Source organism: Parasteatoda tepidariorum, chromosome 3 (genome assembly GCF_043381705.1).
Source record: "Parasteatoda tepidariorum isolate YZ-2023 chromosome 3, CAS_Ptep_4.0, whole genome shotgun sequence".
NCBI classification, from domain to species: Eukaryota; Metazoa; Arthropoda; class Arachnida; order Araneae; family Theridiidae; genus Parasteatoda; species Parasteatoda tepidariorum.
The window spans coordinates 53,675,885-53,703,431 of NC_092206.1; the positions used below are offsets into that span (position 1 = coordinate 53,675,885).

The 27,547-nt window shown below is 28.3% G+C and overlaps 1 protein-coding gene and 1 non-coding gene across 7 annotated transcripts in view; one reads left to right on the plus strand and one right to left on the minus strand.

Annotated features, from left to right (window-relative positions):
* The window catches only part of LOC107443996 (TSC22 domain family protein 4), a 290,113-nt gene that overhangs the window by 93,527 nt on the left and 169,039 nt on the right, over positions 1-27,547 (minus strand). For 2 of the 6 annotated variants that reach the window (XM_071178647.1, XM_021145684.3), the window contains exon 2: positions 8,115-8,339. The exons of 2 other annotated variants lie outside the window; for them this stretch is intronic. In XM_071178647.1, coding sequence (XP_071034748.1) covers positions 8,115-8,339 — 225 coding nt within the window. Of the gene's footprint in view, positions 1-8,114; positions 8,370-27,547 lie in introns of all 6 variants that reach the window. 2 more of the 6 variants (XM_021145685.3, XM_021145683.3) reach the window with 1 other exon arrangement.
* TRNAK-CUU (transfer RNA lysine (anticodon CUU)) lies at positions 25,139-25,211 on the plus strand. Its single transcript has one exon. It is a non-coding gene; the product is annotated as a tRNA-Lys (tRNA).

Genomic DNA, 27,547 nt, shown 5'->3' on the forward strand with positions numbered 1-27,547 from the left:
TATGTCGAACTTATAACAAGTTGCGTGGATAATGAAGCAAAAACACAATGCCAAAGTAGATTTTCAAAAGATGCACGCAGTGCTTATTGGAATAAACGACCTTCAGATTTTTTTTAAAAAAATTCGATTCGCGTACTTAAACATAATGACTAACATGTTTTAAGCTAGGCAGTTTTCAATACACAAACATTTATTATGACATAAACTAAAGTATTCAATACAGTTACAGACGGCTACGGCTTCGATTTTTTTTTGCGGATTTAAGAAAGTAAATTGGGTTAGTCCACAAACAAAAACAAAATAAAACAAAGAAGAAGAAAAAGAAATGTTTTACGACAATAGCTATCAATTTTACAATCTGATATCATCAACTCAAATGAAAACACGCAAAAAAATTTAAATAAATAAACAAGTAAACAACTGATGAATATTTTAAGATAAAAAGTAAAACATTTTAAAAACAGGTATTGAATGAGAAAATACTAAAAAATTAATGATATTTGAAGACTATAATATTAGTTTTGATCAAAACATGAATGGAAAAAAAACATAAATTAAGTTTAAAAAAAATAGTGCTATTTATTTCATAATAATAATTAGATAAATTATTTTGAGCTATTTTTGAGTAGAATGATTGTTTTAAATATATAGTTGAAAAAGAAGAAATAAACTCTCGATTTCGCGTTAAATTTTTTTATAGAGATGATCAACTTTTGAGATAGTAAATAAATATGTATCTAGTAAATAGTAATAAATTAATAAAATCAATTCATGATAAAAAGCTTAAATTTAGATATCGGCAATTGCTGGGGAAATATAAGAAATTGTCTTATAATTAGAATGAGCTCAATAATTTAAAATATTTGGCTGAGTGATATTGCATTTCCAAAAAGCTTAAAATAATATTTTTCATCTCACAATCATTACTGATGTTTATTGTTTAAACTTAATTTGTTAAAAAAAGAAGATTTTTATTTCATAGTAATTATTTTGAAATTATTAGTTGAAGTTACAATTATTTTTAAAACTAAAATATTCTGTAGAAATCTGTCATAAACATTCGCGGTAGAATTATATATATTCCGTAGAAAAATTAAATACTTATATATTTTCTCTTCAATAAATTCCACCCAAAGTTCACCTCTTTAAAAGCCGGTGGAACTGAATTCGACAGTTAAATTGATAGAACAATTCCATCAACCAACCTTGAAAGAAAAGAAAAAAAAATGAATGACGTTTCCTGAAAATTCGCCTCTTGGAAATGCGAATGAACTTACATAAAAAACCGACCTTTCCAACTAGAAAATAACTTCAAATAAAAACCGACAAAAAGATACAAATGTATCACGAAAAACAAAAGTAATCAAGGTCGTGTACTAGTCTCAAGGTTTGGTTATCAAAAGCCGATTGAAATGCAAATCTCATAGAAGATTAATAATCATCTTAGAAAAAAAAACAGAAACATTCATTTGTTTTGTTCTATTCACGATTATGTCAATGAACTTCACACATAGTAGCATTGGCCTTAGGAAAACCACAAGCTATCTTTTATCACATGGATATGAGGATATGAAATTAACACCTTTTTTCATTGGAAGAATCCGATTTCTTTTTGTATTTTTCAGTACTCGAATTCCTGGATTATTTTCACCATTGTCGATAATACACGGTAGGTGTTGTGGACATTTAAAGTCCACAAACCTAAATGAAACAATGAATTGTATAGTCAAGCACGGCTAGTATTAATGACTCTGACTCAAGACAAACCTGTCCATGGCACGGGCAAACTTCTAGTTCATCACAGTTAAACTACTTAATCGCGTAGATTCAGATGGATTTACAAACCATTTTAGTTCATTTCAGTTCTATATATCCACGTAGATGTTCAGTTCTATGTATCCACGTAGATCTTTACAAATCTTAATTCATTATAGTTCTATAATAAAACCACGTAGATACAGAGGGATTTACAAACTTTCTTATTAATCTCAGTTCTATAATACTATAATATAACCGCTTAGATGCAGAGGAGGTTACAAACCTTACTAATCTCCGTTTTATATATAATCGTGCAGATGCAGATTGATTTACCATCTTAAGTCATTCCAGTTCTATAATATAACCGCGTAGATGCAGAGGGGCTTACAAACCCTTTTATTAATCTCAGTTCTACAATATAACCGTGCAGATGCAGATTGATTTACAAGCCATTTTAGTCATTCCAGTTCTATAATATAACCGCGTAAATGCAGAGGGGTTTGCAAATCTTCTTATTAACCTCAGTTCTATAATATAATTGTGCATATACATATGGATTTACAAACCATATTAGTTTATAATAGTTTTATAATATAATCACGTAGATTCAGAGGAATTTACAAATCTTAGTTCATTATAGCTGTATTTTATAATATAACCATTTAGATGAAGAGTGATTTACAACATTTAGACTACAAAAATTAATTTTACATAAAAAATATTTGAAAGAAAAAACTACATTATGTTGAGTTTGTTATTTTAACCTCAGAATGACAGAGTAAAAAAAAAGTTTGAAATAGCATCGTTCCAATTGTATTTTTTTAATTTTTTTTTTATTTATTTATTTTTATCTATTTATTTATTTATTTTTTTGCTCCATCGGCAAAACATTTTCATAAAATATTTTATGAAATATAGGAAAAGAATTAGCATATTAGTTGTTAAAAAATTGTAAGCGTAAAATTAATTTTCAATGAAATAATTGAAAATATTTAATATTCTCCATTTGCAATAATTAAAAAAAAGCTTATAAAATACATTTATGAAGACTCAAGCTTTCATTAAAAACATAGTAGTTTTTCTATCAATAATATTCCAACAATCAATTTGAATGAAAACTGAATTAATGAGTTAAAACAATTGAATATATAAGCAACGAAATACTGAAATATATCAAAAAATCCATTTCAACATGCTCCTCAACTATGCTCTTCAATTTTTATCTATTATATATTTTAATTATTTATTGAAAGTTTTTTTATTAAGTTTTAACTTCACAGTCGAAAAAAAATTTTTTTTTTACAAAATATTTTTTACCAATATTACTTTTAACTTAAGTAATAATTTTTTAATACAAATATTAAATTAAATACAAATAATTACAAAATAATTCTTCAGAAAATTTTCAAATTTTTAAAAAAAAAATTTTTTAGAGTATTTTTTGCCTTGTTACAGTTACAAAAAAAAATACATTTGCAGAAAAAAAAGCCTTTTCGTCAATTTTTTTAAATTTTATAACTGCGGATGAGCAGCCGACCTAAATCTGAGATTAACGACTGTTAATGTTCAACTCCATAGCTTTGTAACTTTGAATCCAACCCAGAAGACATGATAACTCCTGGAAAGAACTGGCTTTCTTAGAGAACTTTTGATAATCAAATTTTAATAACCTTATATGACGTGACTAACACGTATTTGCGATACATAGAGGGGAAAACCTCTAAAGTCTCCCACAGTTAGCACGACGGCAAGTGGATTCTAATCCATGATCCGTCAACCACTGAGAATAATTTACGTCAGCACTGTGGTCGGTGCGAGCCGAGAGCAGAATTTGTATCAATCAGCCACTGCTGGGATTCGAGCCAGGGTCACCTCATTTGGAGGCGAACGCTCTATTCCCTGAGCCACCGCGACACTTTTCTTTGCTTTTGTCACTTACACACATCCTTTTAATAGTCTTTCATCCCCATTCAATTCATTTAGAATGAAATAAATTAGATTTTTTAGGAAAGAAAACGGCAAATGGTGAAAACATCGAATATTTTATTCTAAAACTTGTTTTACAATAACGTTAGTTATTTTGTTAAAAACAATTTTAATAAAAACCTAATTCAAAGGAAGAATCTTAGAGAAATAATTTGCTTTTTTCGATAATGACTGACAAAATGTTGAAATGGTACGAAATTGTGCTATTTATTTTTTTGCCGTGTTTCCAAGCTTCTCCGTTAAGCTCTTCAATTATCTTTTGTTTATGTAATACAAATTTATATTTTTAATTATATTTTTAAATTTAACTTCGAAATCAAAAAAATATAACAAAAATATATAATGGAAAAGAAAAAAAAATTCCCGGTATATTTTTTATACTTGTTAAAGTCACAAAAAACTGCAGATATATATATATCATTTGAATGGCAGAAACGCAAGAGCCACACCCAGTTAAAATAACAACTTTTTTTCTTTTCACATCAACCAACATCCTTTCTACAATGGTTGTTTTCATTGCAATCCAATTCATTTACAGTGAAATTTCAATTTGTAAAAAGACCTCAGTGTAAGAGATAGTAAAATAAATAATAGGAAATTCGCTTTCATTTATTCTATGTTACCGTTTCTATTAGAACACTAAGAGAGAACAAAAAACATAGATTTATCACCGGAGCGGATGTTGGTTGTATTGAAACATTGATTTTTCAGGAAAGGGAGCAGGTGGTAAACAACATTGAACATTTAACTGAAAACTATATCAAAATAACGTTACTTATTCTGTTTAAAACAATTTACATAAAAAAACTAAAAAAAATTTTTTAAAAAAATACTTTCTTGCGTTGTTTGATTTTAGAGTGCAGTACATTTTAAGGGTTTAGAGAGGTGTAATGATAAACAGCAGTTTAAAATTATTCAAGAAAGGGTTTTTGGTGAGTAACACTTCGGTTTCCATGAAGGTAATTAAATGTTTCTCTGCATTGTGCGATTATCTGGTGAAAGTTTTGTGAATTTGCGAAGTACCTTACCTAGAAACAATACTAAGGAATAAAAGTAGAACTTATAACTATATTGTCCCAAGAGTTTTTTATAATAGAGGATAAGTTAAACCAACTTCTAACCTGTTTATAAAATACACTATTGATGATTAATTTTGTTATCAATTTAATAAAATGTTATCTATCATTTTTGGTAAGATTTTGTTACCGTTTTCAAACATTAAAATAAGGGAAATATTAAATTTGAAACTTAGTTTTATCAACTAGCCTGTAGTTAATACGAGCATTAATGTACAATATGTTATATATGTTTCCTTGACATATGTTTAGAAAACTTTGCTGCAAAATTTCAAGTCATTCGAACTAAAATATTTTGACACACTGCATTTAAAATGAAAGAAAATAACCGAAAAATTAGTTTTTAGGAAAAGGGCGAAAAAAACCCTTTTATCGCTGTAATAAATTATCGTAACTTCTGATCGATTCGAGGTAGAAACAAAAATGAAACTGTTCCAGAAAGAGAAAAAATCATAGTTTTATATTTTATTAAATGTAAACAACAACAGAAAACTGATTTTTTTTTTTAGTCAAAATTTGTTTAAAAATGGTAGACAGATACCTTAAATATTTCATTCTTCAACAATAATCTCGGTCGATCTTAATTATTGATCCACATCAAAATTATGACATGAACGAAATGACTAAAAAATTTTATGTACTTTAACAAAGATAAATTACTTTTTTTCAATTAATTAAGATTGAAAAAAGCATATATGAGTGAAAATATATTCTATATCTTCACTCTATATTCCATACATTCTATAATATTCACATATATGCTATATTATTCATATATATTTCATATTATTCACATAATTCTATGTATTCTATACGTGAGTGAAAATATAATATAATATAGTATTAAACCATTTTCAAAAACATCAGAAATGACCATAAAACATGCACCAAAATAACAAATAGGTGCTCAATTAAATTTCAAACATAGCAGTACACTGCTAGAAATTTCTCGCAAAAAATGGTTAAATAACGATTTATTTAATTGGTATTTCACCATTCTCATTGGTATTTTCATGAAATAATCTAGGAAATCTCTAATAGTCTAGTAAATGGTTAAAAAACGTATAGTTTTGTATCATGGTTATAAACGGTTTAAATACCGTAACGGTAAAAAATGTTTTTTTACCGTAAACTTCACGATTAATTGGATGGATAGACTGCTGCCAGTTATTTTACTTCAATTTTAGAATGAAAATTCTAAGAGTGTATATAACAAACATTTTAAAAAGAAGAAACGAAAGTGGAGGAAAGTTGAGAAGATATTTAACAAAGGAAAAGAAGATGTGAAGCAAAAGACTAACTAATGTGTGAAGTCTAACTAATTAAAATAAAATAAAAATGCAGAACACAAGAAGTCATAAAGTTTTAATTAAAAATGCAACTTAATTTGCAATTACAAAGCAGAGCTATTAAATGTTCTTAGAAATAAATATCATAACAACTGAGGGCGGTGCTGCAGAAATATTCAGTCCCAAGTCGTTTGACAAATTAATATTTTTGTCTGGCATCTTGCTCTAAGCACAAAATACCAGACAGCACATTAGACAAAAGAATGTTATTTTCTTTTACTCCCTCAAAAGATAAATTATTTTATTCAAATGCGTGGGAATTAATTAAATATTCAACATTTCGGTATTTGATGTTTCGTTAAATTACTCTGAAATTCAAAGCGGCCAGCGAAATATCTTAATTACTTTCCTACTTCAATTATAACACACCAGGAGTTTCGTATAGCGGTTAAACTTCAAATTTCACTCTATAGGAATGGATTTCAAAAATTAATTTATTTAAACATGGCGTCATGGTTCACGCAAGATTTGAAATTAATAGAAAACACAGTTTTATATGTTCGTTGGCGCAGAGTTGAATCCTTTCCTTCAATTCACGGGTACTGCATAGGGACTAGTTGATATCTGACATTTTAACTGATAGTAAAATAGTTAAAATAAATAATAATTGAATGATTTTGTATTATTGTGGGGTATAACGATAGTTATAATAACAGGGGTCTGTCCAGACATTTTGTGAAAGGTCCTGTTTTTGTAAAATTGTGAAAAAATTACTCGTAATTTGTGAATATAAAATAAACGTTAAGTCACATTCTTTCAACCAGGGTCCTGCTTTTATGAATTTGTGCAATTGGGTCCGGTTATTGCCAAAAACTTTTTTAAGGAATTTTTAAATTGTAAATAGATACAAGACTATACTCAGCACTGTAAAATTATAATTAAAAAAATTAAATTTGCAAAAATAAACAGCAATTGCTGCTTCTAAATTAGAGATGCAACATACAAATATTTGGTATTTAGCCTATACTGCCGAACGCAGAANACAGATCTCTTGCAGAAAGATTTTTCTCTTGAAAAGAAGAAAATATTACTTTTCTTTTTTACAGAAATATTTGAACATGCAATATTTGAATCATGCATTTAGATAATCAGTTTTTGACACGCTCAATTTTCACCGATAGTATCATAAATCGACGTAATGTTTTGATAGTATTTTCGGCAGTTATTGATATTGATTTTCATTTGGTTCTTAACCATCTTGATATATTTAAACAATATGGAAAACTCGAATCGAGCATTTGAGTATCTATTTTTTAAGGCTATCTATTTTTTTTTTTTTTTTTTAAATTCGTTGCATAAAAATTTCAAATGTTATAGTGAAATAAGATTTTTTTTTAAACTAGATGGTGGCCTGGGATATAGTCCATAGAGGTCATGCCCAATATCCCTACCTAAATCTAAAAACTTATTTTCCACACTATGTTTACACTATATTTTGCTATAAATTTTATTTACTGTCCCAATATCGTTTTGTCTTAAATAACATTTTTTTAAAAAACCTGATTTTCATATTCGAATTTTCAAAAAAATTGACATTTTTTCGTTGTATTCTACGAAATTCATAGTTCTAAAAGATTATACTGATAAAGTCAGGAACTTTATCTTAAAATTAACATTTTTGTAAAAAAAAAAACTGATTTTTATTTTGAAATTTTCAATAAAATTAAAAAATATTTATGGAATAAAAAATTAAAATATTATAAAGCCAGAAGCTTTGTCTTCAATAAAAAATTTTTTAAAAAATGTTTCAAAAAATATCGAAGTTTCTTCGTAGAATAAAAGATTAAAATAATTAAGTAAAAGAGTAAAATCAAGAATCTCTTTTTCTAAAAAAAAGTCGCACTATACAGCTATAATTTGATCTACTTCTAAGGCCAAGACTTTTAATATTCATTAATGACCAGGTCGATCATTAGAATCAGACATATATTATATCTTTTAGTACCTGTTAATGTCGGCACAAGTGGCAGGTATCGGAACCACACTGGAGGCAACAGTATTGCTGACGACAGGAATGGGTGTCGGTGGCACCATGGCAATAGGCGGTGGCATGGGTACCACAACCGGGGCAAGGATCTTCGGTGACGGGGGTGGACTGCAGCAACAATCATTGGCACCAAACACAGATACAGCAGAAGGCACAATGCGAGACAGAAGGCCAGCAGAAGCTCTTGATAGTTCATTATCAAGATAGGAGACACTATATTAGTAAAGCAACAACAGCAAGAACACATTAGTAGAAAAAGCTAAAGCTATACCTATTTAAGCAATCTCTCGGCCAGAAGCTAATTCAATATGTTGTTAAACTCTTAAGCGTCAGAAATGTTAAAAGCGAAATATTGAAACAACATAGTTTTGTAAATTTAAGTTGAATTTTCAGAGGTAATTTTAAATAATTATTCTAAAAAATCTTCAATCAAGTTTATGCATTTAAGATTATACTAGTATGTTATACAATGCATGGAGCTTAAGAAAAGGAGGAAGGCTGACCATGAATAAATAAATAAATACTCTCAATTAATACACTTCCTAACATAAATAGGCGTATTAAAAATTAAATTATTACTCTTTAAAAATTTGATATTTTATTTTATAAAGTACTTATACGAGTATAATTCAGACACTCATCTACCTTGGTCACATTTTCAAATAAAAGTACTATAAAGTTTTAGTTCCCAATCAAACTAATCGATAATCATTATTGAATGTTATAATTTTGTCACTAATCTAACTTAGTTATATTTTCAAATGTAAGTACAATATAGTTTTAGTTTCCAATCAAATTAATTGAAAATAGTTGGTGAATATTAATTTTCCTTCTTATCTACCTTAGTTTTATTTTCAAACGTAAGTACTATAAAAAATTTCAGTTACCAATCAAACTAATTGAAAACAATTATTGAATATTAAAATTTCTTCACTTATCTAACATAATTTTATTTTCAAATGTAAATACTATAAAGTTTTAGTTTCCAATCAAACAAATTGAAAATGTTCATTGAATATTGAAATTTTTTCACTTATCTATCTTAGTTTTATTTTCAAATGTAAATACTATAAAGTTTTAGTTTCCAATCAAACTAATTGAAAATAATTATAGAATATTAATTTTTTTCACTGGTCTACCTTAGTTTTGTATTTCAAATGTAAATACTATAAAATATTAGTTTCCAAACAAACTAATTGTAAATAATTACAGAATATAAAAATTTTTTCACTGGTCAACCTTAATTTTATATTTCAAATGTAAATACCTTAAATTTTTAGCTTCTAATCAAACTAGTTAAAATTAATTGCAAAAAAATCCCTAACATATACTTGAAAAATCTAAAATGGTCCCCAACGTACCAAGTACCTGTTGCTATAGGCATAAATTAGAGAATGGAGAATTTCTTTACTGGACCAAGATGCAATTTTATCTTTTAAAAAATTACATAAGGAAGTGAACTTAATTGATAATTATTTTCCTATTCAATATTCTTGTATAACAGGAAATATTTAAAAAAAATAAGAGCATATTCTAAATTTCTTAGAATACCTATAACTCAATAGTTTTACACTCAGTCAATTTTTTTTTACAGAACTACAAGTACTTACTTCTTTTTTTACGGGAAAAAAATCAGCATTCAATGAATTAAAACATTAATTTAAAAAAAATAAACGTGTTACTGACAAAAGAAGAAGTTTTAAATGAAATTTGACACAAAAGAAATCGATTTCGTAAGATGTGACCCTGTAATAAAGTCCTGATGACTTTTTGTAAAACTTTGATTCACCAAATTCAACTATTTTCGGAAATTCAGTTGAGAGACGCAAAAATACAATTCAGTAGAATTGAAAAGTTGTAAAACAAAATTTAATTGTCTTAGAAAGAATAATCCAAAATAATGGCTATCAAGAAAGCAGGGAAAAAAATGAATAAAAGAATTAGAGTAACTTAAAGGAAAAAAAGAAAAACTCGTAAATTGTATTTCAACTTACCAAAACGTAATGTAAAAAGCCAAAAATAAAATGTTATTTATATAACTACTCACGGTTCACCAGTTGAATAAATGTAATTATCCATACCTAAAAAAGAGAAGAAAAACGTGAGAAACACTTTTTAAATTACAATTCATTATATTGCAGCTATAATAATATACAGCTGCATTATAATGAATTTCTTATTAGCTTTATTATGTAGATATATTAGTACATATTACATTATTACACTAGTTTACATTTTTTAGTAATGGACAAAATAATGAAGAAGTTGTTTTTCTTAAAATTTGCATTACTAAAAAGTTCATAAATTCCTTACGCTTAAACATATAATAGCAGTTTTTTATTAATGAATAAAAAAAATATGAATTTTCTTTTATTAACGGACCTTCCGTCTTATTTCATTTCATTTAGGTAGCTTTTAAACAGTATCATATAGCTTCTAAATCACTTTAGAAGAGATATCCAAAACACCTTCGTTTGAATAAATGGCCCACTATGTCACCAGATCTGACATTTAGCAGAAATTATGCACTCAAGGTTTTCTAATACTTTAATGCTAAAGAAAATGTTTTTAAAAATATTTTTTTTCTATTTTGCCAGTTATTTGACATTTGATATTAAAATTTAAGCATTACATAAAATTGAAAAAAAAAAACAAAAAAAAAACATTATACGTTAATGAGTTCGGACTCAACCCGACCAAACCTGGAAGCCCGATGATAATGACTATAAATTCTGCTTGTTGTAAGAAAACTGTTGAAATTTACACTGTCACCTAGCACAGGGATTTAGTTAAAAATTAGGCGTTCTAGCTTCTCTAAAGAATTGGAAAATTAAATTGGTGATAAATTCCTCTTGGTGAAAAAAGGACGAAAAATTCTGTTTGTAGTGGTCACACAAAAAATTTAAGTTGTATTGTCAGTCAGAATAGGGATAAAGATAAATTCGAGCTTTCAAGCAAGTTAGATAAAAATTTCTGAATTTCGATTGACGATAAAATTTCCTTTGTTGATAAAATGATGATGGGGCAGTCAGGAAACGATTAAAACAACCTGTCACCTTCAGTTAAAACTTGAGGTTTCTTAGCTAGTTGGGACGAGTCGGGAATTCAGGACGACGATAATTCTCCTTGGGTCATGGTGGCTCAGGGAATAGAGTACTCGCCTCTCAATAAGGTGTCCAAAGTTCGAATCTCATAATAAAATCTGTAAATTTGTTAAAATCTGTTTCCTTATTTTTGACAAAAATATAAACTACTAAAACTGTAATACTCATATTTTTTGCAACGCGAATTTTATGCAAACACAATAAATTTGTAAAAATATATCGACAAAGCATACTGCTTCTTTTCAGACATGCAGACGAATGACCGCAGGTCCTAAATCTTAACTAAAAATTTAGAATAGAATAAATTTTTCTACTCAGTAAATGGTTAAGTTGACGATAAATTCTGCTGGAAGGGGTCGGGAAATGACAAAAACTTGCATTGTCAGCAGGAAAATAGTTTGAAGGCTCTAGCTTGTTGGAAAGTGGTTAAAATTTCGATTCACCGTTACAAGGACCAAAGAAAAGTTAATAAAAATGTAGTAAGAAGAAATGTACCCAAAGGATGTGTAGAGTAAATTAGGAATCCGAAATGAAAGTTTGCTTTTTGTTAATTAGTAGTTTAGTTTTATTCGAGTTTCAAGTAAACATTTAAGTTTTATGTGTGTGTCGGTCACACGTCTTCCCGTAAATGTTATATGTAAAGAAATTAATTACAAACTAAACAATGTAGGTAAAATCGAAATACCATAAATTATATCTTTATTATTTCATAAATTATATCTCATTTATCTTTAATTATTTCATAAATAATATCACATTCATAAATTATATCTAAGTAATTTCTACTAAAAATACAACCGAAAGTATGAAAGTCAATTCTGTTTTATGAGTTATAAAAAGGTGAGTGAAAGCAAGATTTCGTAAATTCATTAATGTAGTTGTACTAAAATAATTTTTACATTTCTAGTTAAAGTAGTAGAAACTTGTTTACATTCTTATTAAATTCTCCTGAATTTTAAATACTTTATGTTTGTGGAAAAAAAAAACGATTTTTCTTAAATTTTTGCATAAAAAATCGAGTTCTTTTGAATCGACTTTTCAAACGAAATGATTTTATGTGTAAGAAAAATAATAATTTTTTTAAAATTAAATTTACTTCAGGATATACTTTCAGTAAACAAAATAATAAGTTTTTTCAAAGTTCTTAAATTCTCTTGAATTTTAAATACTTTACTTTAAGCATGGGAAGAAAAAAAACAATTATTCCTAATTTTTTTGCATCAAAAGTTGCATCAGTCTCTAAATCTGCTTTCCAAGCGAAATCATAATCTGTAAACTAAATAATAATAACAATCAAAACTGTTTTCTTTACTTTTTAATTTTTGTTATTTTTTTTAAACATTTTCAATGAACAAAAACGCACATTTTTACTTTTCTTGTAAATAGAACTCATCACTATAAACAGTTTCTATTACAAAAATAGTTGCAACGTCATAATTGTAGGTTTTCCTTCCAAAGCAAATGACCAAGACGCTATCGAGAATTGGCGAAAAAGGAGTAGACGTTTAAATGACGGGAGATGATGTTTTTTTCGAAGTTAATATAGGTATTTATTAAAATTCCATTCCCAAAATTATACGAATGGAACACAAATACCGCCAAAGTCATACGTCATCATGCCAAAAATTACAGCTTTGAAAGACTGAAAAAAATTTACATCCTTCGATTTCCAGGATCACTTTAGATTTTTTTGACAGATATAAGTATATACCCTCCTACTTTTACAATGGGTAACAGTTATAAAGTCTTTAAACCTTTTAGGGTTAAAAGCAACAGTTGAAAAGAACCATTTACGGAGAAATAAATGTTTTTGAACTCGAGTTAGATAATAAGTTTTTATGATCGAAATAATTACTTTTAACGGAAACCTTCAGCCGAACTTATTTAAGGAACATTAGTATATACAGAAAAACGAGTTGAAATCATCATGGCTATTGTTACGATAACTTCAATTGCATCGTGATTTAATTTACTTTTTATTTAATCTTTAATTCTAATTGAATTTAATTATAATTCTTCAGATTTAACTTACTTCATATTTATTTTAGTTCTACTATTCGTTTAATTGCTTCTTTCTTATACTTAAAGTAGAGAATTAAGATTAAATGTCCGGTCCTATCCTGTTTTTGGAACATCTGTTTAGGGGGATGATATTCATGTTTCTGGTCAAGCTGGGAGAAAGATCACAATTAAGGGATAGAGAAAAACCTTTGACCAACGCGGTTTAATGGGATTGAATCCTTTAATAGAATCCTTTTTTAGCTTTCTTTTTTAATTCAAGATTGGTTCAAAATACAAGGTTATTCATAATTCCCTCCGGGGTTTCGAAGAGTTATAGTAAAAAAACGAAGACAAATATGGCAAAAAAGAACATATGAAATTATTCCGAAAGCATTCAAGTTTTAATTTAAGCAGTTGCCGGTAGATGGCAGTAACATGTACCACTGAAGCCAGTTGTAGTAAAGAAAAATGGCGTTTACAGGCGGAGGGATTTATGAATAAACCTGTACAACGATGGGGAAAATATCTCAACACCAAGAAAAAATTATTGAAGAGTATTGAAATTTCGGCAATGCGTTTGTCTAAGTAACATATTTAATTGATTAAAGTTTCATGATCACAGGTTAATGTAATTAAGAGAAAAACCATTTCAAATAAGAAACACTGGTACATTAATAACCAGTGTAAGCATTAGAATTTTGAATGCAAGCATACAAATGGGCATGCATGGTGTCATACAAATGCCGTATCTCATTTTTGTTCGATAAAGTTCCATGCCTGCTGTATTTGACCAGTCAATACGGGAGTAGTCAATGCTGGTTGTGGATGACGCTGAAGTTGTCATCTAATAATGTCCTATTCGTGCATTGGTGAAAGATCTGGTAATCTAGCAGGCTAAAGTAACATGTCGACTTTCTGTAAAGCATGTTGGGTTGCAACAACAGTATGAGAGCGAGTGTTATCCTGCTGGAAAATATCAATTTGAATGCTAGTGTATTTCAGTTTGAATTGGATCTTTATTCTTAACATAAGATGATTGGGTTTTACATTTTAAGGAGGTGGGTTTTTAAAGTACAGTAAAAAAGGTTCCTGGGATGTGAGACATAAGTTGGAGAAGAGATGAAAGATAGTTAAGTTGGTGAAGTTTATAAGTAAAAATGTTGGCGAGTAATTAATTGTCTTTTATTGTAGATGCAGTGTATTTAACAAAAATTAAGAAAGGAAATTAAGTGAAAATGGAAGTAGAGAATTTAAATAAATATAAAAATAAATAAAGAGAATTCTACAGGATGATCTTAAAAGATATGGCAATTAAACATTTTCCTATCCAATATGGATGTACTTTTAATCTTTGAAAATTAAAATTCCTTTTGTGTATATGTACATACCTTGATGTTTATATCATCACTTTTCTTTAAGATTTATAATCAAGGTACGTCAGCTTATAAATGGGTAAAGTCTAATCTTGTACGTAATCTTTCATTTAACTAGTATTCAAGGCTGCTATACAACAATAGCCAGAATATATAAAAAGAAAAACAGCATTTGAAAGTAGGATTACCTGAACTCCTTTTTCTATACTTCCAATTTTAAATTACTTGTGAAAAAATTTCTGCCATGAAAGGCTTTAATCCGTTGTAAAGCGTCCTCTTAATTTAGCCCCCATAAGGAATTGTACTTTACATGACTACGATACACCTTTTACAAGGGTGGATTTTAAAAGTGCCAACCTACTAAGTGCCAATTAAAAGGCCTAAACTGCTGATTTCGAATTTATTATATTTATTTCCTCATATTATAATAAAGGCAATAAGCAGGGGTGATTGTGAGCCCAAGTCAAAATTCCGGAAAATTTCTTGAGTTTAAAAAAAAATAAATAAATAAATAAAAAAGTAGTTTAAATTGAAAAATTAGAAAAAATTTTAAACAAGAAAAAATTTTAGAAATTTTTTTTCTTTTTTCTCAATATTTCTTAGTTTACTTAAAATATATTTAAAATTTTGCACATACGTATACCATTTACACATACCTATGACCTAGAGAAGTAATTAAAATTAACAAATATGTCTTTCTTTCTTGAGTTTATGATTATAACAACTATTTACTGATAAAAAATGAATTTTACTCATGAATATAAGCTTATAAAGTATTTCTCTGGCTCTCCGTTACAAAAAAATAAAATAAACTGTATTTTCAAGTTCCATGTTTGAAAATTTGATTTCCGGAAACTTCTGTGATCAATGATTTTTTTAAACGTCTGGACCTTCGATCTCCGGAAACTTCCGGATCACTGTTAGCGAAAAACGCGGATTTTTTCCGGAGCACAATCAGCTCTGAATAAGATAATAATGCATGAAGACAATCTAAATGATATAATAGGCAATATAGTGTTAAGGCAAACTTAAGGCCACACATTAACCTGTTCCTTACTATTGTTTCCGGACAGATACTTGACAAATTGTTGAAATTTGCCCCTGAAATTTCTGCTAGAAAACAGTTCAACACATGAAAACATTTTATTGTTTAAAATGAGAAGCTCTCCTGAATAATTTTGAAATGTGGCTTATCATTATATTATCGCAAACTCTTCATATATTTTCTGGCTTTTAGGCGATGTTTATTTTAGTTCTAGGACACTGAGCTAGTTCACCTTCAAATAACAATAATGTAATTAAGTATGTAAACCTAAACACCACGATATCAATTGGCAATGTTTGTCTGTGAAAAGTATTTATGTTATTAAAACAGTTTAAAATGCTCCATCAACATTATACTTATCTAAGTTTTCGTATCTATATCACTAAAATTGATGTTAAATCGGCAAACCATTTTTATCTCATCATTCACAAATTTCGCAATGAACAAGCGCTTTATTTTTAGTAATAGATAATAAAAAATAAAAGTGATAACCTTGAACTTATTTACGTCATAGTGTTTTCTATATTTCCTGAACGGTAAAGCAAGATTTTAACATGCTTCCTGTTGCGCTGTAAAAGATAACTCGGTTATTTAACTAAGCAAAAAGAGAAGAAAAAAACTGTTTTCGTTTGTGTTCACGTGACACGCTGAATGGCTATCTTATCTAAATAGAGCTATTTATATGACGCTGAAGACAGCTTGGAACGTAAAGCTATGTGACAGAATTTCTCTTATCATTGAAAATGATTTAAGACGTTTATTTAATAACAGCTTAACTTTGTTTTCGTCAGTGTGTACCTTTTGGCTGGACATGGCGAATTTATTTGGCTTCTTTCCAGTTTTACTTCTTATTTTATTTTGTATAGCTTCTAAATCTTCTTTTACCTTTATTCTCTCTTTTGTTTGTATTTTGTCGTTTTTAATCTCTTTTGTTTTTGGGTAAGATTTCAGTTGAATGACCTATCAAAGCAACAGCAATGACTTTCTTTTAGATCATTTCTGTTACTTATAAATAAACGACAGATATATTATCTATTTAATTTATGGAATTTCTCAAGCTCATAATTCTTCACCTGAGTTCATAATTCGTCATTAGAGTGAACTATATTACACGGTACACTACTACTCGCTATCGCTCGCCAACTCCCAAAACTTCTTAGGTATATTATTTCAGATCGCTTCGTGATTTGAATTCGTTTTGCTCGCTATTTTCACATTAATCTTGTTTAATAATCCTGCTTTTATACTGTAATGCCTATTATTGTGTATTTTAATTATAATAGATATAATATTAATAATTATAATAATTTAATTACAACTAATCTTTTCATTTTGACTTGAGAGATAATTATGAATGTCCAAATCATTTGTAAAAGTCATGTTGTTTGAACAAGGTGCACAATTGGGGGGAAAAAAACGCAAGTGCAACTATTTTTAAAGCACATATTTATTTATTTTTTAATTGCGCGGTGGAGTACATTTGTTGCATTTGGAAAGTTTTAGTTAGCATCTAAAGCTCTTATTTATACATTATTCATCATGGTTTCATAAATTATTAGAGAATTTTTATCTTGCAGTTTAAAATAATGCAACATTGTTTTTATTTCTGACAATTAAATGCTCAATTTGTTTCGTTCAGCAAGTGTAATTTTCATAGAATATATATATATATATTATTTATTTTTCTGCATAGCAGTTCACTTAAGTGATTGTCGGTTTAAATAAAAATTAATAAGCAGTAGAGAATTCTCATTGCTTTCTGCATTAAAAATATTTTAAATTTTCTTTAAATTCGCAAAATTACTCTAAAAATGATGAAACACTTGAGACTATAATATTGTAGAGCACTAAAATAATAAGTAGTCTCTAGTTTAAATCACTCTAAAATAATATTTTCGTATAAGTTTTTTTTGTTTAGACGATAACTTCGGCAATGTTTTCGTATTTTCAAAAGTATAATTCTAATTCTAATTAATACTTAACTGTAGGAAAAAACAAATTTTGCAAAATGAAATATAATTTTTGAAAATGTAGTTAAAAAATATTTTAAGTAATAAACTTCTTGTGAGACGTTCGTAGATGTTAAAATATCACACTTGTTTTTTTTTTTCAATATTTTTCCTGCGTCTGCTGCTTTAAAAATATCCATATAAATTATCACAAAATATCGCATTTCACCATATCCCAAATACCTTATCACTTGTCACGCGTTTTTATAAAAACATAAACCCGCAGTTCAGATACAAAACACTACGTTTTTAGAAAAACATAAATTCCTAATTCAGAAACAAAACACTACGTTTTACCTAAACATATATTCGCAGTTCATATACAAAATACTATATTTTTAAGAAGAAAAAAAAAAAACTCGCAGTTCAGATGCAAAACACTACATTTTTAGATAAATACTCGCAGTTCAGAAACAAAATACTAAGTTTTTACCTAAACTCGTAGTTCATAAAACAAAATCCTACGTTTTTACATATTCAAAAGTATAACTACACATACTTGCAGTTCAGATACTATACATTACGTTTTTAGATAAACATAAATTCACAGTCAAAACATTACCTTTTTACGTAAACTCGCAGTTCAGAAACAAAACACTACGTTTTTACAAAAACATTAACTCGTAGTTCAGAAACTAAACACTACGTTATAGATCATGTTTAGAATTTTATTTTTAAACTTTAATTATGACATTGGTGAGCATAATTAAAAAAAAAAAGATTATCTGTGTACTTATTTTGATGGAAATTATGAAGAAGAAAAAAGATTTTTGAACCCAAATATCAAATAAATACTTAATAAGCTGATTTAAATACTTTTTAGTTTAAATGTATGGTGTTACACTTCCAGTGACCCCCTGTTCTTGTCACAATTTCACGAACCTCCTCCCCTCAAAACGTGACATCTTTGTGGATGGTCCGATTGATTCAAAAATAAGTAATCTTTTAGAAATAAAATTTAACTCAAATGTGCAATCATTTAAATTTTTTTTCCCCAGAAATGAAATAGCATTCATTTTAATGACATTGAATGAATACAAATTTGCATTTTGAATCGATTGGATTTTTCTAGACCTTGGGGCCCAAGTTGATCAAGGTAAGGCCCTTTTATAAAGATATTAAATTTTAGCTAAATATTTAACCTATATCAATAATAAATTGAAGGAAAAAAAATGACTCATAGTTTGGTTTTCAAGTGCCATCAATTTTCAAAACAATACAGACCAGCAAATTTAGATCAAAATGAATTTTCATTATTTTAATTGATCGGAGAGAGCTTCCATGTCATCCTGCTTCATTCTCCCCATAATTGATTTCTTTTTTTATTAGCGATGACCTTGTGGCAACACAATTTGAATCTAAAATCTTTCTGGTTCAGCTACTGCATTTCAATGTGAAGAGAAATAAGGTAATTGCGTTGAAAAATTGCTTTCGCTTCACTGCTTATTCTACATTTAATGCATGTGAGAACCTGTTAATGAATTAGAGACACAAATTGAGAAACGTTTCTCAAAGTTTTGTCTGGGAGGCCGTACGGCGAAGAAAGCGCTGTCTTTAAAATGTTTTTTCCTTGTTAATGACATAAAAGATGTTATCATTATTTAACTCTTTGACTACGAATTTTAAAAAATGATTTTTTTTTGTCCCGTTTATCATTCAAAAGGACAAAATAGGTCACAAATAAGGCAAATTTAGTATTTGGGACTTTTTTGACAAGCGGTTATCAATTTAGAGGTTGGGGCATATATGTCCCGGTCGTACTTAATGGTGGGATACATATGTCCCACCTGTAGTGATCGACTTACAACAAGCATATCTATCATTCCGGAAAATTTATTACATGGAATTTTTTTTTACATGGTATGATACAAGGTGAAGCAATCTTTGCATAACCCGACATTACACATTGGGTAACTCATATTTGTTTTTTTCTATGTTCATTTGAGAAAATATGAATGGACATAACAATCCCAATGAAGACCACGAGTGAGATATATCTGTCCCAATGAAGAATACTAGTGGGATATATATGTCCCAGCGCAAAATCACAATGCTATTTCATGCAAGAAACTCTTTAGCGTAATCTAGGGGATATTTGACACATGAGGGCAATCTAGCGCAATCTAGGGGCAATCTAGGGGATATTTGACTGGGACATATTACAATAAGTTTCTATGGATGAGCTTTTCACCCCATTAATAATTTTTAACCATTTGTTGGGACAAATGAGTTCCGTTAGTAGCCAAAGGGTTAAATATTTAAAGGACGCTTTTATTTATATCTCATAAGTTCAGTGGAGCGATTTTTAAAAGGCGAATCGTGAATTTTTGAAATTAAAATTTTAAAAAAAATTCACTTATTTCGTCAAACTACCTTCGAGGCATAGAAATGCTTATCTATCATGTCATAAAAAGCATTATCTTTTCCAAATAATAAACTACAAACTTCTTTATTTTGTATTCTTCTTCTTTTGTATTCTTATTTCTCTTCTTATTTTGTATTGTTTTACTAAGTATTATGTATTTTTGTACTGTATTTATCATGTTTATTGTGTATTTTCTATTGCATTTATTATGTATTTATTGTATTTATTATGTATTTTGTATTGTATTGTTAAATAAAGTTAAGGAGGTCGCCTGTAAGTTAAGCATTGGCCCAATCATTCACATTAATATTTAGTCTTTAAATATGAATGATAAATTTGTCTCCATTTTATAAATTGTCAAAAATAGAAAGACCATCAAAGGAGAAGAGTTGAATATGGATGAAACCAAATAATCGGCATTCGATCTTCAAATGATTGTTGCCGGTAAATCTAGTTGGCAACATTTTTTTACTCATGGTAATATTTCTGGTTGCAATACTAAATAAACTCCCAAAAGAATAGGCATTATTACATTTTTAAATTATTATTATTTTTAAGCTAGATTGCGTCTACTTTGAAAAATATTAGACCATATTAAGAAGACGTAATATATCGATCGCATCAAAAAACCTTCACTACAAATTCTTTTTCTCCTTCATTAGTAATTTAAAAGTATAGAAAAAGCAAATTCGGGTGAATTTAAAGCTGAATTTGTCCCCCCTCTCTAAAATATCAAATTACAAACAAATTATGGCAGGATTACTCAGGTTTAAAAAGTCCTGCCATAATTTGTTTGCATTTTGAAAACATTTTTTCGCCCATTGAAACTTCATAGTTTACTCTAGGTACTCACCTTTCTCTAAACTTTAAATTTTTAAATACCAATGGAGGTTAAACAGAATTTGCCATCAAAAGTTCCTCCCGTGGTATAGATAATAAAATTTTGAAGACCTAAGGGAGCAAGAAATTCCAAAAAAAAAAAAAAAAAAAAAAAATACTTTTTTAAAAATAACTATTTTNAATACCAATGGAGGTTAAACAGAATTTGCCAACAAAAGTTTCTCCCGTGGTATAGATAATCAAATTTTGAAGACCTAAGGGAGCAAGAAATTCCAAAAAAAAAAAAATCTAAAATGGCACCTCAGAGTCAGAAAAGGAGCATAACTAATCACGCTTACATGATGAGATTTGAAAACATTGAATTGAGCGACCAGAGGTTCGATCCCTCTCGTTCAGCAACCGACCACGATGCCTATAAAAATGATCTGAAATATGAAAGGCGGCTCGTGGATTAAATCCCATTACAATCGGGCTTGTTTACGTATACTATTTTAGGTAAGGTAGGTAGTTTCACATATTAAGTTCGCTCTGAAGAAAAGTTTGGTAGGGTAAACCTACCAGTGAAGGAACATTTCATATATATTGATTAAAAATAAGAATTAGAAAGTTTTTCTTTAGATTGATTAGTAACAATAGCTTACTGCCAAACAATAGGAAGTCATCTAGCAATGTTTTGGATTACCTGGTCACATAGACTTCTAATCCAGAGCTAAAAANTGCTTTCAAAGATGTCGTCAGTAAATTTCTGGGAAATTACAAAGATCCTGATTATAAGGAAATTGTAATGAAAATGCTGGACAAATTTCAAACGTTGGATTACTCCATTAGTGTAAAAATGCATTTCCTTCACTCACATGTGGACTTTTTCCCAGAAAATTTAGGAGCAGTCAGCGAAGAACAAGTTGAATGGTTCCATCAAGATATTAGAGATATGTATGTGTTAATATGTTGACACTTTAATTTTCAATTCATGATTACAAAAAAAAGTTAGCATTTTCCAAGTATTTATATGTTATAATTTCAAGAATAGGCTTGTTTTTAAATATTTGTATGGCTTATATTTTCATAAAGAGCATTAAAAAATAACCAAAATTAAGTGTTCCTTTACTGGGTGTTCACTGGTAAGAGCTGTTCCTTCAATTGGTCTTCTTACTACTTGTTATTTGAACCTCCGAAACTTTAAATTAATATTATGTAAGTTCTGTACAATTCTTTTACATAATTTGCAATTAGTAACAGATATCTTGACACTGTCATTTAACTAAAATTACGAATTTTGAAATTAATATGATTTTTTATAAGGCAAGCGAAGCTTAAGTGTTCCTTCACTGGTTAGTTTACCCTACAAAAATACTGAAGTAAACGATATTGATTCAAATCGAATCTGGATAGGTTGTTCATCGATAAGAAAAAGTGATAAAATTAAAAAAAAAATCGCACCGTGAGTTTGGTAATAGCTAATTCATTTTCTGGAAACTTTTTTTTTTGTTCGGAGCGTTTAGTCATTCGAATCGAATTGTTTGTCGATTAAGTTCTTAACTTTAATATTTTGGAATATATTATTACTATTTAATTTGAATCCTTACCTAAATTGCTGTTTTCTATGTTTCTTTGCTTTCATGTTTACTTTAAAACACAACTTTATTTGCCCTTAATGTTTTGCCAAAGATAGTAAAACAGAAAAGAACATATATTTTTTTTTACTTCCATTCTCGTCTAGTTTTTTTTAAAACGACATTTTCGAACAAAAATAACTCTCCAGCCCCCTGAACAAACTGTACGCTTCGTCGAATTTCCGTAGCGAATTCGACGCTTACAGTAACGCACGACCGCATTTCTGAGAGCAACGCATAAAGTGAATAAAAACCAGCTTTGTTTCTTATTACGTTTATAACTGCGGTGTGTGTAGGGGGGAAAAAATAGAAAAGAAAGTTTGTCCTTGGAATCGTTTTCAGCTGCCATTAAAAAGCAGACGAGATCTGGATTTGTAATTAAAAAATCTTATCTGAATACACATATGTGATGATGAACAAGGCAGTAAAATAAACATTAGTGCTTTTGTATCCTATTTTTATGCAAAAAATAGTTAAGGAAATGGTTTTAATTAAAAATAAATTTTTCAATTATTGAAAAACTTGGTTTCTGGATTAGTCAGACTTGCATGAAACCCCGTAAAGACTTATTTTTTTATTAAAAAAAATATATGATTTCCCATGGTTTTTATATAAAAATACAATAAATGAAACAAAACGTAATTGACTAAGCCACAAGAAAAAGAAAACTTGCCCTTCGCATGTCGCTAACCTAGTTAAAAAAAATGAAACTTGAAAAAAAAATGAATATCAGAAAATAAAAGTGTAAAGAAACTAGTATATTGGTTATTAGGAGTAAAGCGCTACACCTGTCTTAGTAAAAAAAAGGAATTCAAATTGGACATGGAATTCAAAGGAACATGGAATTCAAATTATAACATAATAGTTCATGGCTAACATAAATAGCTCATGGCAAAATTCAAATTACAATAAATAAATATTTCAAGCATTAAAAATAAAAAATTAAACTAATGAGCTCAAAAGAAAATTAGTAGGTATTATGATTATATACGCATACGTGATTATGTAAGCATAATTTAATCGCATTCTGTATGCGATTTAGGTCATTTTGTGAAGAGCCACAATTTCAAACACTAGATTTTGTAATTGAAGAAGTCATTAACAGAGCGTACAATAATTGAAATTGTTTATTTTGGATCTGATTGAATTAAGTGCATCCCATATCGCCTGGAAATTTTTATTTTTATTTTGTTATTAAAAATACCTCCCATTCAAATTTCCTAAAGCATAAGATTAAATTTTTATAATTTGCGATAGTATAAATACATTATAGCATATATAATTTGAAAAAGATCTGAAATAATTTTTTAAATCCAAAAGGGTGATTTTTATGAATTAAATAAAAAGTAAAAATGTAATGTTTCAGCCTCTTTTTAATTTTTTAAAATAATGTTTGGTAACTCTCAAAAATAAATGGGATCTTATCAGTAGTGTTAGTTGGCGGAAGTTTCCTTACTTCCGACTACTCTACAAAAAAAGTGACCAATCGATTTTATCAAAACGGTAATAATTACTAATTATAATAAATATATGATATTATCCACAGTAGGCACACAAATAAAGGAGGAGAAAGAAATTACATATTTTTACGCTAATAACTAAAAACAGTATAAAAACACATTTATTTGAGGTAAACGATTAAAAGAAAATTCTACTACTCATTATAAACATAGCCATTATATGCAAAGCTTCCGGTTAAGATAGTAATAAATATTGAACTACTTATTCAAAACAGATTAGCTAATAACTAGTTACAAATGCTTGTAAATATTAAGGCGAAAGAAGAATAATAAACTCAGAAATTAGCAAATATTATGTTCTCAAGCGCAATGGAAGAATTTTCATCACATTTATATGGTTTACTGTATAATAATTTGATGTTCTAAATAAGATAATTATTATCTTTTATTTTTACCGGATGTTAATTGATCTAACAACATAATAATAATTAGGAAATGTAGGTCACCATCCTAGTTACATATTTCTTTCTTATTTCTTCCTATCGATTCGAAATTTTTTCAAAAGTGAAGTTGAAGTGCTGCCATCTACAATAATTTATATGAAACACTTTTTGAGATAACGGATTAAAAATGTTTTTATTCCTTCGGCAAACATTTAAATTTCTAACAAACTTTGCTATAAATTTAAGATTTTTGTACCTGTTCCCTGAGCTAAAATAATCGTCAAATATTGGTTATTTCCAAACAATGATTCGTTAGAAACTAAAATAAACATCACAGAAAGGAGTTAACTCGATAAGTACAATTTGAGCTATCACTGAGCAAACTTGCACGAATGCTTTAAAATTATTCGGTAAGTTTAGCATCCTATTGGCACCTTGGAGCAAACAGGTACCAATACAAAAATAGTCCCCCCCCCAAAAAAAAATAAATAAATTTAAAATTTTGAATTATCTTAAACAAAAATTTTACGTTTATTACGTTACGTTACATTAAAGAATTCACTTTTTATAACAAAATATATAAAGCCATTACAGAATCTGAAATTTTTAAATGTTACGTGGAGTGAAATTAAGTAAAATGAGATTTAATATTTATTATAATAAAATTTAGAAAAAAAAAAAACAATAAAACTTTCTTTTAAGTACAATTTTAACTCTGCTGTAGTCACCGCCCGGCTAGCTCAGTCGGTAGAGCACGAGACTCTTAATCTCGGGGTCGTGGGTTCGAGCCCCACGTTGGGCGTCTACTTTTACTGATATTTTCAATTTAATAAAAATTCTTTTGAATTATTACTTAATTAAATTTGTATAATAATTTTTATTCACCTTAGTTTTCAACTTGGAACAAAATGAAAATATTTTATAAAACTATATTTTTGAACAATTAGAAATATTTAGAACGTTTCACTATTAAATATTTGCCCACATTTTACGGAGTAAGGAAAGAGACTATGTTGCAGTTAATAATAATAAAGTAGGAAATACTGAAAATGCAATTAAAATTGACTGTATACTTGTTTATATAATACACTTATACATTCATTATTAAAGGTTTATGGTCAAATTAATCTATAAATTAATAATACATTTAAGAAATAATTTAATTAATTAAGATTTTCGATGGTCTTCAGCCGAATCGCATTTCCCTTTCGTAGCTAAAAATTTGTTGCGAATTTCAGGGGTTTCTGTAATTTTTTACATTTCTCACTACCAAACTCTGGCTTTCAGAAGTAATTGTGAATAATGAAACGATGATTAAAGGCAGTAGTTTTGTAAATGTGTTCGAACAAACAAACAAAATAAATTATAATAATAACTGAAGCACTCTTTCTAGAAGTGCTAAAAATTTACTAATAAACTTTTATTGGAATTTATGAGGGGATTCGGAAAGGAAAGATTATAAATCTTTTGCAAACCAGAAAATAGATTGACATTATTAAAATACCCCAGTTAAGATTTTATTGCTTCCATTTTAAAAAACATAATTTATAATTTAATAATGTTTACTGAACTGTGAGGCAATGTATCATTTTTAATATATCAGTTTTAAACATATTATTCACACGTATCATTTTTAATTTAGTTATTTTCATTAATTACACATAGGGATAGATATATGCTAATTGTATCGTTAATATTTTACATTATCAATGTCACACATTCATGCATATCATTTTTAACTTAATTAGTTCTTTTAATTACATATAATGATGCATCTGATCATTGCATTATTTTCAATGTATCAATTTTAATTTAATTATTAATTTTTAATGTAACGAGATGTATCTGATCATTGTATCATTTATGATTTTCAATGTATCATTTTACTATATAAGACACTAGTGCGTACTTTGTTAAAAAATCGGAGAAATTAACTAAAAAACATCTGTTAAAGAAGAAAAACCATGTCTACATTAAATTTAAGTGTAAATATGGACAATTTAGATATGAGTGTTGAATTACCATAAATGAAGCTTTTAGTCCGGTCTTTCCCCAGTGATATTTTCTTTGATTATTTAATTTAATTCCCGTTTTATCCTCCAACCGATTTAAAATTTACAATTGTTTGTGTAAATTTTTAGAATAGCCCACTTTTTTGTCCCCCCCCTTTTTTTTTTGAATGACGCTGTTCAAATTCCAATGTAGTTCGTTTTAATGCGTTTTTTTCTTCGTTTTCTTATATTTTCTTGGGCCCTCATAAGAGAAAATTTTTCGATTAATTAAATGTGATAATAGGTACTACATAAATGTGGTAATAGGATTACTAATTACTATGATATTAGGATTTTTAAGGCACGCCGAAACGTAATAGAATTAAAATGTAAATATATAACAAAGGTTTCACCGTATATATATATGTATTATTTTAAAAACTATATTTGAAAACAAAGTCATAGTATAGAGGTGGCTTAGGGGATAGAAGATTCACCTATCAATAAGGTGACTCGGGTTTATATCCCAGTGATGATTAGTCTGCACGTATTCCGCACCCAGCTCACACCGACCACAGTGTTAAACTAAAATATCCTCAGAGGTTGACGGATCATGGGTTAGACTCACCTTGCTGTCGGACTTACCGAGGTAGGTTTTCGGAGGTTTTTTTTACTATGTAATGGAAATGTGGGTTAGTTCCATTAAAAAATCATCCAAAATTCGTCAAAATTTTCGACTAAAAATTTTTTAAAAAAAGTTTTGATTAAGTAAAATATTAAAATTTATTCAACAGAAAAAAAACCATATATTTTTGAGCTTATATATTATCTATACATATTTTTGAGCTTAGAGCAGGAAGAAAAAAAATCATTGCACTGTGATAAAGAAAAAAAAGTCATGCTTATTATTTCTGACAAATTTAAAATATGATAAAGTAACAACTTTCTCAAATAATTATTATAAAAATAATTATTTCCCTTCATTATTCATTTTAATTCATTAATTAAGCTATTTTAATTAAGCCACTTCATAGCCAGAAATTAATGCTCAGTTAATTTGAAATGCTCATTACCCTACGACTCGTACAGTGTGTTACATATTTACAGTGTGTTAATGAACTCCCCAAACTGAAGGACTTGCAAACCA